This window comes from Zophobas morio, unplaced genomic scaffold, assembly GCF_036711695.1.
Source record: "Zophobas morio isolate AGI-343-1 ecotype UQ-CSIRO unplaced genomic scaffold, CSIRO_AGI_Zmor_V1 ptg000044l, whole genome shotgun sequence".
In the NCBI taxonomy this organism is placed as follows: domain Eukaryota; kingdom Metazoa; phylum Arthropoda; class Insecta; order Coleoptera; family Tenebrionidae; genus Zophobas; species Zophobas morio.
Genome location: NW_026972149.1, coordinates 8,051,899 through 8,069,390, shown reverse-complemented (window position 1 = coordinate 8,069,390; position 17,492 = coordinate 8,051,899). Strand labels below are relative to the sequence as shown.

The following is a 17,492-nucleotide window of genomic DNA, read 5'->3' as shown; positions in this document are numbered from 1 at the left end:
TACCCCCCAGACATACTTCTAACCAAGGTTTCCAATTTTAATAAGAAAATTACAAATAGTACAAATTTACGTATAAAACTGATACAAAATCGAACAAAAGGACCCCGTTTACAGTTCCTCGTGGTGCGAAGGGAACTTTTTTAAAATAGCGTTGTACAAATTATAAAAAGCGTACACACTAACCGTTATAATAACTAATAACGCTATGCCAAAAACTACACTAAGAAAACTTCCATCAATTATTCCAACAGCGTGTGACCTTCTCCCTTCGTCCAATTCCCCAGCTCTTTGCCTCTCGGCCATCAATCTCTTCATATTATTCAATCTCTGCCGCAATTCATCGACGGTATCTCCCGTCGGCTCTGCAAAAAAATAATAATTATATATATATGCATAGGCAACTGCAAATACACGCAGCAGGAATTGATTCCGCGAATTCCACAACATAGGCAACTACACATACACCCCACCGGAATTTCGTCACAATTCGTGGAACGTAGACAACTAAATATACACACAGCAGGAATTCAGACAGGTATTCTCGGAATATTCCTGCCGCATGAGTCGGCGATGACCCGATGACATCACCTCGAGTGGAGCAAAAGGTCCAAAATGTTTTCTCACTAGCGTCACGGTAGAGAATATACATTACTTCACCGAGAAAGAGGTTGTTGACCACTTTCACTTTCTTTAGTACGACAATTTTAAAAAGAATAATAAAATGACTAAGAACATAATATGTACCAAAGAACGAATATAAATCAACTGTAGGTTTCTCATGACTCACAAATTTTGCTGAAGAACTTCTACAATTAGAAATGACTTGTGTACTTCAAAATTTCTCAGGTAAAAATCGATAAATCACTTTAATCATCTCACTTGTGACTAGTGGGTGGTTCAGTCGAAAAAAATCTCAAGAGGTTCAACGCACGAAAAATGAAAGGACAGGCATTGTATGACAGCCGGCCGCAATTATTTTTAACTGGATATTCTAAATCTGTCGATGTCTGGTTTGTGAAGGTTCTTGCGACGATTCTAAATTGAGGCGAAATCGGACGATGACCATAAACGAACGATTATTTTGTTTAGCTACTTAAACAATAATAAATTATAATAATAATGACACAAGGAGTCTGTGACGTCATTTCGTCCGTTCGATTTTAAACAGAGAATACTGAGAAGTGAGAACTGACAGCTGCAATATTAATGACACCGACTTTAAAAAAGTATTAACTGGATCAAAGAGAACACAGAGGCGAGAATTACATTCAAGGTAAACTTAAAATGATTAAATAACAACAGAGATCGGTCCATTTAGAAAAGTGGGCGAGTGATCTAAATTATCAACCGTAGTTTATTGTTTATTATTTCTATGTGCACTTTTTATGTAAATGTATGTCAGAGGGCTCAAAGCTATTTTTGCTTAAACTGTCGCTTATCTTACATTTTCTGATTCTATCTTTCGCGTACGCACTGCGGAGTGTATCAATAATGAAAGAAGGAACATGAAGCTATTTCTTGGTATTGCTTTAAAATAATGAAAAATGTTCGTGGAAGCGTAGGTAAGTCATGGATTCATGGAAGTTGATGTATAAGGTAAACATCAGAGCTATCGATTTGTAAATAGAGTAAGATCCGCAATAGTAACTTTAAAACCACCCAAGTGCGAATGGTAACGAACAGTTTGATAAAAATAGAATACATTTTAAGCTTAGAAACGAGAATAAACGATCCAAGTTTTAAATGACCATATTAGGTGGAAACGTCAAATGTGATAAATTTAGCCGTGAACCTTTTTTTCATTGAACCACTATTACACCACCGACATTTAAAAGACTAGCAATAGAAAATAACTAATGCATAGATGTTTAATCACAATAATATCAAATAGTATTTTGCAAAAATTTGGTTGGATCATCTCCACGTTTTTTTTATATGTTTCACCACAAATTTTAATTTCGGAGCTTGTAGATGGAAATGGGCACTTACTTTTCATATTTTAGAAGTTATGAAACGCCGAAAAAATATTAAATTTACACGATACTGCTTTAGTGTACGTTTGGCAAGTAAAAAGAGATGTACCACTTTGACCACTTGTTGTATTATTAGCTAGTGGGGGCAGTGACGTCAAGAGTGAGATTATTAATCGAGACTATAAAAACAGTTCGGGTTTTTCGTTACTTAGAACACACCAGAAATATTTCAGATTAATGTAATAGTCGGTATATTATAAGTTACAACTTTTTGTTTTAGTATAACTTTTTCCGTCATAAATATGTTATGTTGTATTATTTGCAAATAAAGGCGTAAGAAAACACTGTTTGCTTTAATTGCCGTCGGCATCTGACGGATGATAAATCAATACCGGCTTCTTCTAGGGGTGTTAGGAGCATGTAGGTTTAAAACGAGCATATTTTAGCATAAATTTCCTTGATTTGGCAAATACGTCAACTTTTTGAGATACAAAAAGGGGGGAAATGACGAAACGAATTTTTTGAGAAAAAATGGATGCGGCGTGAGGATTTTGGCAAAACTATGTAAAAATAGGGTTGTAGTCATACCTGTGTCCATTTTGATGCGTCTGTCAACCCCGTGATGTTGTCATTATTGATTTGACAGCATGAACATTAGAACTGGACCAAACGATTCGTGGGAATCTGGGGAAACTGGATGATGGACGGATCGAAAAGATGAAAGACCCACCCTCGTCTGAAAGTTGCGCACGCTTGCAGACACATCCCCGATGATTTCAGTGTTTACCGGACTATTTTGCTTAAATTTTTAGAGAAAATAGGTTGTTTTTGCGCAAATTTAGTGCTAATATTCTCATATATTTTAGTGCGAAAAACTGAACAAAATTATTCGTGAATTTATAAATAAATTTTGGTGTAAGTTGCCCGCCAGGATAACTAGCTGTTTTTCTTTTGATTTTGCACTAATCGTTGTCGAAATTTGTGTGACACCTTTTCTCTTCTTCTATGAAAAATTGTTGTTGGTCATATTTGCTTACGGAGCTGAAGCATAACTGATTGATGTAATTATTGTTTTACCACTGTTGAGACCAACTGGATATATGTATAGTACAAGGGGAGGTAGAAGAAGTGTTTATTTGGGTTTTGTTCATTTCAATGTTTCAAACGAGTAGTTCATCAAGTGCTAGATTGTATGTGTTGTTGACAGGTTTTGGTTTTAGTTTTAAGTAAATTCGTGTTTTAAAGTAGCTCTCAAATAGTGCCGGATTCGGTTAAAGGCGCAACTCTGGGAGAGAACCTATTGATGAAGATATATCGATTGGTTGCGAACTAAGACCGCTGATGTTCAGTGCTTCTCCTCAAATTTAGACTGATGTTCACGACAGATCTATTAAATATGCGCTCTTATATAAATATGCGATGTAAGTGCTAATTGTAAGTAGCAATCGTATTTTTAGCGCGCGCGAGTGTCGGGTGTCAGGATGCTATCGATCTCCTATAGGAGAGGATGCTGGGATTGCTGGGGCCTAGCCACGTGTCTATGTCCCTCTGTTCTTGTAGAATCCTTCAGTTGTCCCTTATTTTCTACCACTATTGATTTGTAATGGGATAACGAAGCTGCCCCCATGTTGAAGATTCCCGCACGTTTTAAACAATGTGACCTCAGTGTTTCCCTTGCGTTTGATTATTGTGACTGCATTGTCAACATGGGTACTCGTGCTGCTGCATGTAAGCAACTTTATACCTTCTATGTTGTTGTTCTTCACAGTGTGTCTGTAAATATTGATGTGCTCACCCGTAATCATTGGCACTGACCAGAACACCACTTGTCCGTCGGGCGCTAGACTCTCCAAAATATGAGATTTTAATCAGACGACACTTTTTTCCTTCACTTCTCTCTCTAATATCTCAAAAAAAAACAAGTCCATATTTTGGAATGGTTCGTTTCTTGTCGGTGCCAACCAATCAACGCGTTGTCATCTTTTAAATCCCTACATTAGTTACAGCCAAAATACGCAGCTTATATGACTACCAACTGCGTCTCATGCAGGGCGTTATGCCTCCTCCTTCGGGGGTTGACATAGCAAACACCATCAAATATTTCTCACAAACGCTCCTAAGTAAGTCCCGCAGGACCACCAAACGCAGCTACACCGAATCCAATTTCAGCCGTTCTCAAAGATGTACCCAACTCGCCTTTCGATCTCTTGAAGAATCCAGATATGGATTCGATCCGCATGGGACTTTTCCCGAGCTTAGACTACAAAGGACTCTACAATTCACTCATTCCTTTAATCGAAGTTGCACCACTCATCCAATACGGAATTCACTGTAAGAGCCCGAAACAACCGTAACGACGTTTACGTCATCGTCCTTGTTTCAGCCTTCGGACAAGCTACTCTCCAATGCCTCGGATGTCTCTTGCCTTTCTTAGAACATGATTTGATCGATAATTTGCCTTACTTGACAGCATCGTCGATAGCAGTCCTACCCAGCAGTCTCCATCAAGACATCGTCAACTCCTTGTGTTTCTACATTCTTCCTTTCACTATACGTAATAGCCGCGTCACTGTCACGTCCAAACCTCACAATTGTTTTTTAGCTCGACACAACGACAAGGACCAAGAGATCTGTCAGTCCGTGTCCGCAGTCATCATGATGGTGTTTCAATACTCGGGAAACCCTGCCCACCACTGTCAACTCCTCGAATGCCTGATGACCCTCAAGCAGAACATTTTGAAGGATATTTTGAGTGTGATAGCTTACGGAACATCAACAGCACGATCCTCCGCAGCCAGACTTCTGTTTTATTATTGGCCTACGTTTAATGCTAATTTATTCGATCGCAAGAACCTTATTTGTAAATTCGCAGGTAAAATCAGCCCCGTGTGTTTTATCCGCCGTAATCGGGTAGCTCTTTAGATCCAACGCCTTTCGTTTGCCAGAGAGACATGTGCCCGAACGCAGGAAACGCTGAAGCCGCCAAAGTTTGTTACGACCATTGCATCTCCATCACCTTCGCCAACGACACCCCACCCCCTCTTTATTTGTGCATCGAATGTGCAAACGAAATCCATCGAGAACACCCCAACCAGATGTTTTTCGATATTCTGCATCCTATGCAACAGGTGTCTATGATTTGTGAGAACAAAGTAAGTCCAATGAACGTAATCGGTGTCGTGGTAACTCACTGTTGTAGAATTGTCGGTCGACGGACAAATCCGCCATTTCGATATGTTTTTCGACTGAATGTGCTAGTTACAATGGTAATCATCCGATTAGATACTGCGAGCAGTGCCACAATAATCGCCATAATAACAGAAGAGGAGGCGACCACGTTGTTCACAGGAGCTTACCACCCACGTGGAGTATGGATGCAGAGATGCAAACGTACATGGTGGAGGCGATTGTGAGGTACGATAACCGGGAATACGTAAATAGAAGTCGGATGTGACTCAAGTTTCATTTCCAGTTTGTTAAAAGAGGCAAAAATCCCGACGGTAGAAACAAAGGAAAACGTGGAGGGTAAAGCTCCGATACCGGCTGTTGATAACATAACGGTAGAGGAAAGACAGCTTTTAGGTAGATATGGTGTTTGGTTGTTGGTGGGGAGATGTACCCCAACAGACAATACACCTACAGAAGTATTAGGGCGGCTTTTAGCAATGCTTTTCCATTGGTTTCATATGACTGCATATTCATATGATGGTAAAATGAGTGTCGTTCAAAATCTATGTAACTACTATCTTGCATTTTGTACAGGCCAGGAAGAAAGTACCTTAGAGAAATTAAAGACTGAAAATGTATGTGGTTGGCTGAGAGATATCAGCAAAACCCACTATAAACTTTTTATTTCGTGTCTTTTACCCCATCCTCCTGAGTACGCCCGGATTGGAGGGCACTGGTACGACCGAACTCGTGAAAATTTCAAATACTCCAACTGTGTGTATTTCAGGGATACTTTAGCCTCACGAACGTCACATCTTAAAGATGGTCTCAATCGCCTATTTTGCCTAGTACCCTACGAAGTAATAACGCAAGAAATATGGGATTATGTAATGCCGCACTGGATGGAAGCCATCGTTAACGACGTCCCCGAAAAAGAACTCACAGAACTCCGAATCATCCTCAGCAAAATCCTCGACACTGACATGAGCCCTTTGGGTTTCGACGCGAAAAAGATGTACCAGTTCGTCGCGGGAAGATTCCAGAAGACCAGCGCCAAAGTCCAAGAGCAAGCCTTGCACTGGTTACAAGTAAACTCCCCAAAACACCTCCGAACCTCTTCTAACTTACACCATTCCAGACCCTAACCATGCTAGAAATCATCATTCCTCTACATCTTCTCTTCGCGATCTTCGGCGACGGCGTCACGTACATGAAAGGAGGAACGGACGAAAACGCCGAAAAAGCCATCCAATATCACGAACATCTCGAAGTAAATGAGGGACCAAAACGTGGCTCAATTTGTAAGTAGTTTAGGTGTCTGCACTTTTAATTGCACCTCCATCTTGGCTCTTGTAGCACCTGTAATCGAAGACTGCGATTCAGTCAAGACATCATTTTCAGATGACGAAAACCGTTTTTCACAACAACCCGAATTCGAAACAGACGCAGAGCATAACCTTTTTTGTTGCATACTCATGTTGGACATCTTACTTAAGCAAATGGAACTGCAAGACATCGACAAGCACACGGGATTGAACTCTTCGCTATGTAAAGACGTCTGCTGGCTCTTGAAATGTATGATCACCGCCGCCTGGATCGGGAACCACACCTGCACTTCGAAGTCGGAATGCAGCTACTGCGAGTCCAGCATTATGTGGCACCAGCTCTCGCTCCAGCTCATCAAGTACCTTTCGCCTATATACCCGGCGCATCCACCAGATGTAAGTTGGGTCCTCCGACGCACACCAGAAGTAATTTGTGCTTGCAGCCACCCCTAGAAGACACCTGGGACGAGCACAGCCGGAAGAGCCCACCAGAGAGCGATAAGAAAGAATCAAAATCTGATGTAGTTCTCAACATGCCCATTCCAGAAGTGCATTCTGTAGGAGGAGTTCTAGTTCATATGCCACACGTGTGTTCTGTACGAAGAATAGTATTCTCAAGCGAAAATCATGAATTTTCGTTTGAGGTTTCATTACATATCAGTCATCCCCGCAACACTTTGCAAGAACAAATAATAGTTTCGACCCTTTTGGTCTGTTTCAGATAATGACCGCCACAGTGGAGACGGTCTCCGAGCAACTTGACCTTGCCGCCATTATACCCGCAGAGAAGGTCGTCTCGGCTGTTGCTAGGGCCATCACTCTGTCCGAAACGGATGTCGGTACGAATTCTATCCAGTTGTAACCACTGTTTAACGACCTTTTTATATTGTCGGGCGAATGGTCTTTCAAATATTGTGCCCAATGACTGAGTCGCGATGTGTTTGTGTGTGCGTATTGACACTGCTCCGACTATTCATTCGTACGGTCGTCGTTCGAACCCTGAGTGATGCGTACCCCGAGACGCTCTAAGTACGGGTGGTTTGTCGGTGGTCGCAGAAATGCGTCTATACCTTGTTTGTACCTAATGGTTGTTTTTTCTGCAGCGACGGCCACAGCGCAGATTGCCAAACCCCAAGTCATCGGCGAAAACGACGAGCCCGTGGAACCCGAGCCCGGCGACGACTTGGACAACTTCTGGCAAACTTCGGTCGGTAAATTCAAGTTTAATGTAGACGACCTTCCACAACCCCTACAGTATATTCATCAACTCCTCCAAGAGCTACCAAAAGTGGATAAACCGGATATCTTGTACTATATGCTACAGTGCCTCAACATCTTGATTCTGCACGGTGACGCGTGCACGAAGGCGTCGAAGGAACACAGAGGGTTTTTTATCTGGTGCCAAGAAAATCTCCTGATTAAAAAGTAATCGGAAGTTGTTTTAGATAAACTAAAGTGATTGGCTATTTTCAGTTTGTGGGAGTTGTGTAATTCGGAACACTCCCATATTTGTCAGGAGGCAGTTCCTTTGTTGCTACATTGTATAACCCTTCCAGCAGGATCAGATGTATTCTGGCGAGTGATTCAAGAGGCCTTTCATAGTAATGAGTGGTGTGTACGATATACAGCTGTCGAGAGAGTTACGGTGATTGCTAGGTTTATGGATTCGAGTCCTTTACGCAATATTTTACCGTTGCAAGCCGCTCTCGCCAACGCCTTCTGTTATTTGATTTCGAGTATGGATGACACGAATATATATGTCGCGCAAAGAGCTACGTTGTACCTCGGTACTATTCATGATTTTGCGATCAAGGTACTTATCCCCGTTGGTACTACGCGTACTTAACTATATGTTTCAGTCTTTGATTATGTGTTTAGAAACGCAATTTGATACCGTCATAGTTGATAGACCCATGGTGCTACAATCTCTCTACCAGTTACATAATTCTTTAAGTGAACGAAAAATTTTGACTTGGGAATTTTTTCTAAACCGTTTTGATACCCTGTTTCTAGAAGCCCAAATAAATTTAGAAAAAACTGGAGATATTTCTTGTCTGCGGGGTGAGTTGAATTCTTGTGGAACCTCCCGACTTACCGATTTTTCCAGATTTACGCAATACTGACCTAAACAGTGAAACTTTTCTCAGAAAGTTGCACCGAGCTCACGAAGCTCTGTCACAATCAGATGGCAGTGCTGCCAGTTCTGTTAAAACTTTAAGTGCTAGTTTTGGAACAAAATGGCCTTATAAACGTACAATGTCGGCGCCGGCGTCTATTATACCCAGACACGAAAATAAAGGTACAATATTAACCCGAAAAAATCCCGTAACTGTCGGATTAGTTATTACAGAAACAAAAGAGAAGGTATACAGTCGTCAATATTCCGCACCTATATTAAAGAGGAAAAGTTCTCGTTTTGGAATCGGTCAGTTTTTAGGCACTAGTAACAGCATTCCAGGTAGAAACTAGATGTAGTGTCTTGCTGTAGTGGCCGCATGAATGTACGTAAGTTTGTTTTCTTTTATAAATGGATAATTTTTGTTACGGCCGCATGGCATGTATTAACCGACTCCACGTTGAACTAGAAGTTCAAACGGCTTTCGTTCCAGATGGACACATGCATTCGCTCAATATGGCTGACGATCCCAATATATTGAATTTTTTACAAAGAGTCATAGATTTAGAGGAAGCCGATAAAGAAACGATGCACTTGTTAGTTTTTCTTTTACTACAATTTCTTTCAAGATCAGATCAAGCATATCCAGCGGAAGAAAAAAATTTAGCGAAGATTCAGGGGATCGTCCTTAGACACTTATATTTACTACTTGGTTACAGTCAGAATGATAGGGGTTTATATTTGCCACCACAACGACTAAGGTCGTCGCCGGCATTTAGTGTGTTTTTGTCAAATCTGCCGCAACTGCTCGATCAAAACAACCTTATGGGAAGATTGCTTCTTCCAACGTGCCTAATTCTTTTGCAATACGCGCCTTCGCCCTATTATATGTCTAACACTCTCGATTTTCAACAACCCACGTATAGTCTGTGGACCTTGGAGCCGCATTTTAGAAAAAACTGGCTTATGGCGCTAGTGGTACTACTTTACAAGGTACCCATCCCTGTATAACGTTCCAAATCTAATAAAAATCTTCATTTTTAGTACCAGTACAACCAACAACCTCATTGTATGCAGTTAACGTCCCTCATTCGAATTGTCTTAAATACCCTGGATTCGCAGCACCACCACTGTCGAAGAATCCCTGCAACTATTATCATGGGTGCACCCCCTTCAAGATCACGTGACGTAAGTCAACCATCTTTGGGTGCTGAAAACGAACATGCGGAACGCACCACACCCCCTTTGTCCCCCATGTTTTCATCCGACGGTCAATCCGTTCAAGTTTCTATTAGTTCTAAAGGTGGAAAAGCTCAAGTTGTATATGCAAAACCGTCTTCCACTACTAGTATGGAAACACATTGGGAAGAAGCCATCCAGTGTATCCAGCCCGAGAAAATGTGGGAAAAGAACTTGAAAAAAATTACAGATTTTAGTATGGACGCTGACGACACCGAGTCGGAACTTATAGCAATACCAGAAAGTGATATGTCCGATAGTACTCTTCATGGTAGCATACAAGATTCTTTTGACGAAGGCATGGACGACACGTGCTGTCACATGCAAGGGCGGCAAATCTGTGGAATCATCAGAACTCAGGAACCTTTAGATAGCGCCGTCATTAAATCGCCAAAGGAAGGTTATATCAGCCAGTTAGTTAGAACTACTAATAAAAGACCAACGTGGATTATTGGAAGTGAAGATGAAACAGTAAAGACCTATGACAATAAAAAGATCCAAGAAGGTCCAAAATCGCCGTGTGATTTTACTAAAAACTGTACCAAAATCAATTCCACCACGTCACTTAACTTGATCAACGGGTCGCAATTTGCGAAGGCCATGAACAACGATTTTCATAAACAAATTGCTTTAAGTTCTGTAGATACGCAACATGTTAGTAAACCTACACCTTTAGGGAAACATAAAAAAGTTATAGAACCTAGTATAACCCCTGTGTGTACCCCAGTATCTGATTGTGATGATTGTTTCAAGAATAATCAGTCGATGTTACCGGCGCCATCATTGGAACGTTTGTTACCAATAGGTGCCATTCGCCCAACAGGTAAACCAATTACGTTACCCGAGTGGTTGCTAGACGCTCCGCCTTCCTCTCGCCAGGCTAAGTGGGAGAGAGTGGGCGGGGCTAAAACCGCACAATCCGAATCGTCGATTTTGCGTATATTCATTTTAGAATCGTCCCGAGAAACCATGCTGTCGCCTACACTTGAATCCCAGTTGGAAATTCCTAGCCAAGAAAGACTCTTGCCGATAGGCCAACACACTAAAGACATTTCACAGCTGGTGGATAAAGTGCGTCAAGCTCTTGGGATTAACGCTCAGTTAAGTAAGCTCGAAATTAAAAAACCGGAAAAAATATACAATACTAAAGAAGAGACCGTGCAGTCGCACAGTCCAAGAAGACTAATAAAGCAAGTGGCCTTAGAAAGTCCCCCGAATCAAGGTGATATCGATGACAACGGGCACTTTTTCAAAACAATCAAAGTTGATAATCAGCGTAAGCAAACCTACACAGTCTTAAGTTTAACTTTACTTAATTTACCTTCCAGGGGAAGCAATAATTAATCAAAGACAACGCATGCGCAAGGTGGGTCCATTTACGATGGGTTCATATTCAGTCCACGATCCTCGCCGGCCTGGTGCTTGGTTCAGCCCCCAGTTATCTCCAAAACTGGAGGGAAGTGATATGAAGCAAAGCTCGTTTCGAATTGGCGATGAATGTGTGACTGAAAGGTGCTCAGAATGTGGAACCGTGAAAGAAGAATACAGCGATGAAGAAATTGGGCTCTGTATTGTCACTCTGGGGACATTCATTCATAGGGAACCAGCGCTAGCTGCACCCTTACTTCCAGATATATTAAGTATCGTAGCAAAGTAACTTAAGCTCTTCTCAACAGTATAATTTTTTTTTTTTTTGTAAAACTGAGACGTTTTAGGGTAGCAACGAATGCCATGTATCCGTGGCAAAGTGAAAGTAATATTCATCTCCCAGGAGGTGCCATTAGCGTGGCCCACCAGTTTTTACGTTGTGTTTTACATCAACTGGCTCCAAATGGTATTTTCACACAAATGTTTCAAACAAACGCGTCAGGTAAAATTTTTCAAACGATGAACACCTACCGAAAATGTGTTTGTAGAAACTGTGCGAGTGCAATTTTTCAAAAGTGTGATCCAGGCTCTAATAGATTTTAACGAACTGAACCCTGTAGCACCTTTACAATTATTGTTAGAGGTAGGGTTCGTGCACGGGTGGTATTCGACTTGATGATTTCCTGTTTTAGACTCTAAATTCTAAAAAGACGTTACCCGTTGAAACGCTGCCTACAATACTTCAGAATATGGCGTGTTATTTAAACTGTTTGCCTTTGGAAGCAGCCCTGGGTCCAAGTACGCCGCTATGGAGCACAGTTTTACAACAACTTGAAAATCTCTTCAGGCGGATGTTATTTTTGTTAAGTACAATAGACGATATTATGCCTCTGTTAAAAATAATGGTCTCAGTTTTTAAAATACCTTTAATATCACAGTTCAAGGTACATTTTAATTAATTTATCTACAAAACACTAACGACTGGTTTTAGGGGATTTTAGAACCGTTTTCAAAAGTACTGGGTCACGCTATCCAAACTAATATATTAAAATATAGTTGCTTAATTGAAATTTGCTATTTGTGTAATAGAGCCTTTACAAAAGTGAGTTCGTTATTAGTGTGACGTGCAAAACAACTCATTTGTTTCTTCCAGGAAAGAGATAAACTAATTTTAAGTAGAATGGTAGTATTTGAACTAGTGCAAGCCTTAAAATTTAAGACAACAATCCCGGATTCAAATTTGCTTATGTTAATTAATTTAATTTTACAAGTAAGCCATTTTCAATAGAATTTTCAAAACGGCACTAATACACACAGGTTACTATTCTCACAATATCGAAAGTTTCAACAAACGTGTTTCAACAGTGATGTAGCTGCTGAAACGCGTCAATCGGTGTTGAAGTTTTCGGTGTTGTGGGGATAATAATGTTTGTGTTATGTTTAACACGATTTTACGGTTGTGTTGGTGATAAATTTGCAGGATGTGGGTGGGTCAATACCTACAAATGTAGTAATCAAGGACTGTCCCTCATTATCGATGGAATACGGCCCCACAGTCACTACAGGCATATCAGAATGCATGAAAATGCATCTCGGAGACATTTTAGAATTTTTAACAGATTTTCATACCATTTCTAAAATGAAAAGTTACTGCAAAGGTATCAATGTGGGCCTAAATGAAGATACTTTAGGTGGTATTATAAAATGTAGTGTTGCTCAATATTTAGCCCTTGAAATTACGAAGGGTAATGGTCGTGACAATAGAGCTGTTGTTCGATATTTTCCCTGGCTTTACAATGCTTCAGTGTCACAACAATCGTAAGTTCGTGTCTTTTGCATGACTATGTATATAGTTTTTTTTTTCAGTCCTAGGGAATTTATAGAATGCATAGGCCATATTAGACTGCTATCTTGGCTACTTTTGGGATCTTTGACTTACACAGCTTTACATGGAAATCAAGGTCCGAATAATAGTCAACCTATACCACAAGAAGCGTCTTGTCAGATCGCTGACCATATTCAAACAATAATGGCAGGATTTGCTGAACAGCCTAAAACGTCCGTCCTACATATGTCTTCCCTATTTCACACTTTCATTTTATGTCAGGTAATAACGAAAATTTCGGTCATGATGTTTCCAGGTATTTCATACCGTCATTTCAGCTATGGACTGTTTACTTAGAGCAAAGCCTACACACTAACTTGCCTATAACGGACGCCTACAATGTTACCATGAATATACTTTTTGAATTCTGGGGTAAAGTAACGCCGTGTATACTGCAGCTAATCCAACAATCGAAAATGGTATGTACTAGTGTGTTTTATACAACATATAGTAACGAAATCGTTTCCAGCTGAGCGAAATAGTAAGTCTACATTTTCTAAGTATGTTAGAAACCCTTTTAGAATGTCACTCCACATTCGTTGCAAAATTACTGCCTCTATGGACACCGGTGCTTTGTTCAAATCACATACAAGTAAGTAGTTTATCTTTATTTCTAGCCATTGATTGAATTTTCCAGCTTCCTGGGCATCTACAAGTGCGTTTACAAAATTGTCGGAATTGCCCGCCCACCATCCACTTAGAAACCCTACCCGATAAAATAAAAATGAACTTACATAATCCCGTATTACTGAAATGGTTACAAAGGTTACAATTCAAAATGGGCCAAATCGAACTGCAATCATCAACAGCAACACAATTCTACTCCTTGTAATCCAAGTTTAGCAATTTGTTAAAACAGTTGATAAATTTATTTAAACATGTCAAAACTCATTTATACATGACTCGTTGTAATAAATTAAAAATAACAAATGAATTTTACCAGTTTTGGAAATGTGACATTTTTTTAACTAACCCTTACTTTCCGTCAGCAAGTCTGCGTTTTAAGCTTGTTTAGAGTACTTCTAGACTTTTCCATCGCTAGTGGGTTAAGCTAAAACACAAAATCAACAAAAATACGCCCAAAAGAGTCTGAATACCTTGTCAACAAAATAACAAACGTCTAGTTTAATCTGTTCCCGGATTTTCATCTCGTCGGACATCGTGTCTGAACCTTCCGCGTCAGAAACCGTTTCCGATATCTGAGTATTCCTGTTTTTTAAGCGTCTGAGTGACTCTTCGGTTTTACAAACGGAACGCAACACGTCTTCAACCAGACTCTGATACCTAAAAACCACAAGTCACTTCCGGAGAAACCGACTTGTAACACTTACTGTTTGGTATTATTTAAGACAACTGTGTCTAAAATAACTTGTACTTCGTTTTTCATGTTAGTTTTGAATTTGTTGTGGAATTTTAATATCGGTTGAAGCGCCTCTACCATGTAATTACTGGCTTCTTTAGGCGCACTTTTATTAGTTCGTCTGTAGAGTCTCGGAATGGCGGCGACGCTTTGTAACTGCGATAAACTTTCGCTACTTTTAATACCAATTAAGTTATTTTGTAACTTTGAAATGGTGTTACAAATTTGATTAGTATTTGTTTGAAAAACTTTGACTAGTAGTGACTTTGTATGTGTTGGCATAATACTATAAATTGTGTTACTGATTAGCTCTAAATCGTCTGACTTAAAGCCAATCCGATCTTGTATAATGTTTAAATCACCAATAGAGTTGATAATAAAGTCTTCCCAAGCGTCTCCCCCATCAGGAAAAAAATTATATTCCTAAAACACACACACTATTAAACTTGAAATAACGACCAAGAGTTGCAATACCTTTAATGCTACGTCAAACCACTTCAAATACCGCGCCAATAGCAACATTGACAATTTTAAAAACTGATCAGCTAAGTTATTAATAAAAACTTCATTACTAAATGAGCGCAGTAACGCTTTCCATAAACCTAACGTGATTTTTAAGCGACACTTGATTTCATTGTCACCTATATAAGCTTTAGAGCCTGCCTTCACTATAGCGTCGCTTTCAAACTGCCCAGCAATCTGTTGAAAACGAATTTCAAAATACACAGGTAAATTAAACCGTTTAATGTGGTCTTGGAAGGACTTATTTGTGTAAATTAAATTTTCCTCTCCACATTTAGCAGCAATTTTTTGTAAAAAATTCCAGGTGCTTTTGAAACGTTTTTGGAACAGTTCGGGATTTCCGGGAGCGGTGATATAGGGAAGACCGTCACGGGAGAGTTTATCAACTTCAACCCAGAAGCTGTTTAGAATGAAATTGAAAGATTTGAGTTCGCCGCTCCTAAAAAAACAAACTGTTGTTTTAGACTTTCATAAATATTATTGTACCTACTTTTTCAACACTTCCAACAAAATTACTAATTTTGAGTCTATGAATTCTAACGCTTCAGCGTAAAGTCGGTTGACGTCTTGATTACAAGTCTCTAAATATGTTTCAGTGAATACATTTTTCAGTGCTGGTCTCACAATATTAACTTGATATGTTTTCTCCGCTTCTTTTTGCTCTCCTAAATTATCATACATTCTAAGACATCTCAGTATGACATCAAGTTCGTGATTTTTGACTGATTTGAGGAATATTTTATTAACCATGTCAGTCAATTTTTTTCCGACAAAACTGATCTCCTCGATGTCTGCGGCTAACCCAAACGCCTCCAAGTAATTAAATTCGAAAGAATATTTATTCACAGCCCTCTCTAGAATGATGGAATCATCAAACAAATCCTCTTGGTGCGATTTAATCATTTCGTTGATGTACAGCGCTGACGTTATAATTCCAAACTTCAGATTTAAATAGTTGCGTCTACTGTTATTATTTTTAATGCTTTCTAACGTAACGTAGTAACTTTCTTGCGCTGTTTTAATCAAATCATACAACATCTGCAAACATGTTTTTGAGGTTAATTTAATTAGTGTTGGGCATAATCGACATATTTCACTAATCGAATGAATCGAAATAATCGTTTAAAATAATCGAATAATCACTCGAAAATTCGATTATTGTCCAGTGCGCATGCGTGGCTTGACGAAATCTAAATCGAACATTCAATTACGATTTATTTATTGATTGAAAATAGTTTCATTGTCAGTGGTCCGTAGTCTTTTCCCTTAATTAATATTTAGAGACGTTCGTTTTTTTTTTTTTCTCTTTGATATATACTTTTATCCTAATTCTTTTCTCACTCATTGTAATCAAAATTTTAGAAACCGATTGGCTTAACAAAAGGGAAATCATACGGCCCAATATGTTTGTAAATTATTATATTATGCAGTTAGTTATAATCAGTCACACTTGTAACACACTACCACCAACCTAACAAATTAAATTTACCTAATGATTTCGATTATTTTCCACCACAAACTATCTACTCTAGTAGGTGGTTTGTGTTTTCCACGCTTAGTTGCCTGAATCCGAATGAATTATTTCGAAATCTCGAATCGTAATCGGTTCGTGTACTCGTGCGCAATCGAAACGAAAAACGAAACGAATAATCGAATAAACGAATGATTTCTAAACGATAATCGAATGATCGATTATTCGGGTATAATCGAGATATCTCGATTATATCATTCGTAATCGCCCAACACTAAATTTAATGTCATTTTTAGTCAATCATGCCAACCGTAACGAGTGACTCGCGGCCAACTCTAAACCAAAATGTTTTCAAACGTACCTTAATTTCCTCACGTAATTGACTAATGGGTAACGACAAATCGTCGATTTTTGAGCTCAAATTTGTCAAATATTCAGCCAAATTAACAATTGCTTCGGTCTCAGTCTTCAAAATTTCGGCCATTTGTTGGTGTAATTCATTACCGTAGTTTTTTAAATCGCTTCGAAGGGTCTCTAAGTCTGATTTTAGAGTGTATTTTGATAGGCAGTGATCAACGTTGAAATTGTCCTAAAATTTAATATTAAAAAAAAGTTACTTCTAGTTGTGAAAATACCTTGAAAAAGGATTCCTTCCACACTATTTGCTCCGCTGAATCCATCGCCAGTTCTTGGAAATTTATATCGACAGTTTTTGAGGTTATGTTCAAATTAACAGTTTTTTTTACATCGACTTTGTGGGTGTTGTGTGACTTAATTGGAATGCAATTATGCCATTTTATGGAATTTGTTCAGCAAAAATTGTATCAAAACCGTAATTTTAAATTAATTGTCGCAAAACACTGATGACGTAAATATCACCAGATTTTTCCAACTTGACAGCGGAGCAAGCAAATTCCACCAGAATTATCACCTAAAAGGGGACGAATTTTCAAAACTACGCACAAGGAAAATAAAAGTCGAGTATTCACTATTAAAATTATAATAAATTTTCTTATAACCTAATAACTGGTATCACACATTCGTATTAAATAAAAAAAATATAAA

The 17,492-nt window shown here is 39.2% G+C and overlaps 3 protein-coding genes across 13 annotated transcripts; 1 reads left to right on the top strand and 2 right to left on the bottom strand.

Moving 5' to 3' along the window:
* Positions 1-24: 24 nt before the first annotated feature.
* Positions 25-2,674, bottom strand: LOC135141425 (uncharacterized). Of its 2 annotated transcripts, none has more exons than XM_064072520.1 (2): positions 2,562-2,674; positions 25-362 (listed from the first exon to the last, which is right to left on the bottom strand). In XM_064072520.1, the coding sequence occupies exons 1-2, from the start codon at positions 2,569-2,571 to the stop codon at positions 109-111; spliced, it is 264 nt and encodes an 87-aa protein (XP_063928590.1). In that variant the 5' UTR covers positions 2,572-2,674; the 3' UTR covers positions 25-108. The 2 variants fall into 2 exon arrangements, with proteins under 2 accessions (XP_063928590.1, XP_063928589.1); XM_064072519.1 differs by lacking the exon at positions 2,562-2,674 and adding an exon at positions 589-737.
* Positions 2,675-2,769: 95 nt separating this feature from the next.
* Positions 2,770-14,008, top strand: LOC135141422 (protein unc-79 homolog). Of its 10 annotated transcripts, XM_064072515.1 has the most exons (33): positions 3,194-3,701; positions 3,974-4,093; positions 4,143-4,304; positions 4,357-4,527; positions 4,576-4,845; positions 4,896-5,125; positions 5,173-5,387; positions 5,446-5,681; positions 5,736-5,877; positions 5,929-6,229; positions 6,280-6,442; positions 6,498-6,862; positions 6,910-7,062; positions 7,188-7,305; positions 7,570-7,891; positions 7,940-8,279; positions 8,326-8,527; positions 8,574-8,765; positions 8,808-8,891; positions 9,076-9,575; positions 9,627-10,644; positions 10,774-11,097; positions 11,150-11,474; positions 11,537-11,691; positions 11,738-11,832; positions 11,882-12,133; positions 12,181-12,291; positions 12,343-12,459; positions 12,670-13,007; positions 13,056-13,296; positions 13,353-13,493; positions 13,544-13,666; positions 13,712-14,008. In XM_064072515.1, the coding sequence occupies exons 1-33, from the start codon at positions 3,599-3,601 to the stop codon at positions 13,904-13,906; spliced, it is 7,824 nt and encodes a 2,607-aa protein (XP_063928585.1). In that variant the 5' UTR covers positions 3,194-3,598; the 3' UTR covers positions 13,907-14,008. The 10 variants fall into 10 exon arrangements, with proteins under 10 accessions (XP_063928581.1, XP_063928579.1, XP_063928582.1 ...); XM_064072509.1 differs by having other exon boundaries at positions 2,903-3,701; positions 8,808-8,924; positions 9,627-11,097; XM_064072512.1 differs by having other exon boundaries at positions 2,903-3,701; positions 5,446-5,877.
* On the bottom strand, positions 13,921-17,308 carry LOC135141423 (conserved oligomeric Golgi complex subunit 2-like). The gene is made up of 7 exons (XM_064072517.1): positions 17,063-17,308; positions 16,789-17,016; positions 15,447-15,994; positions 14,909-15,395; positions 14,406-14,857; positions 14,172-14,358; positions 13,921-14,125 (listed from the first exon to the last, which is right to left on the bottom strand). The coding sequence occupies exons 1-7, from the start codon at positions 17,105-17,107 to the stop codon at positions 14,060-14,062; spliced, it is 2,013 nt and encodes a 670-aa protein (XP_063928587.1). The 5' UTR covers positions 17,108-17,308; the 3' UTR covers positions 13,921-14,059.
* Positions 17,309-17,492: the final 184 nt, after the last annotated feature.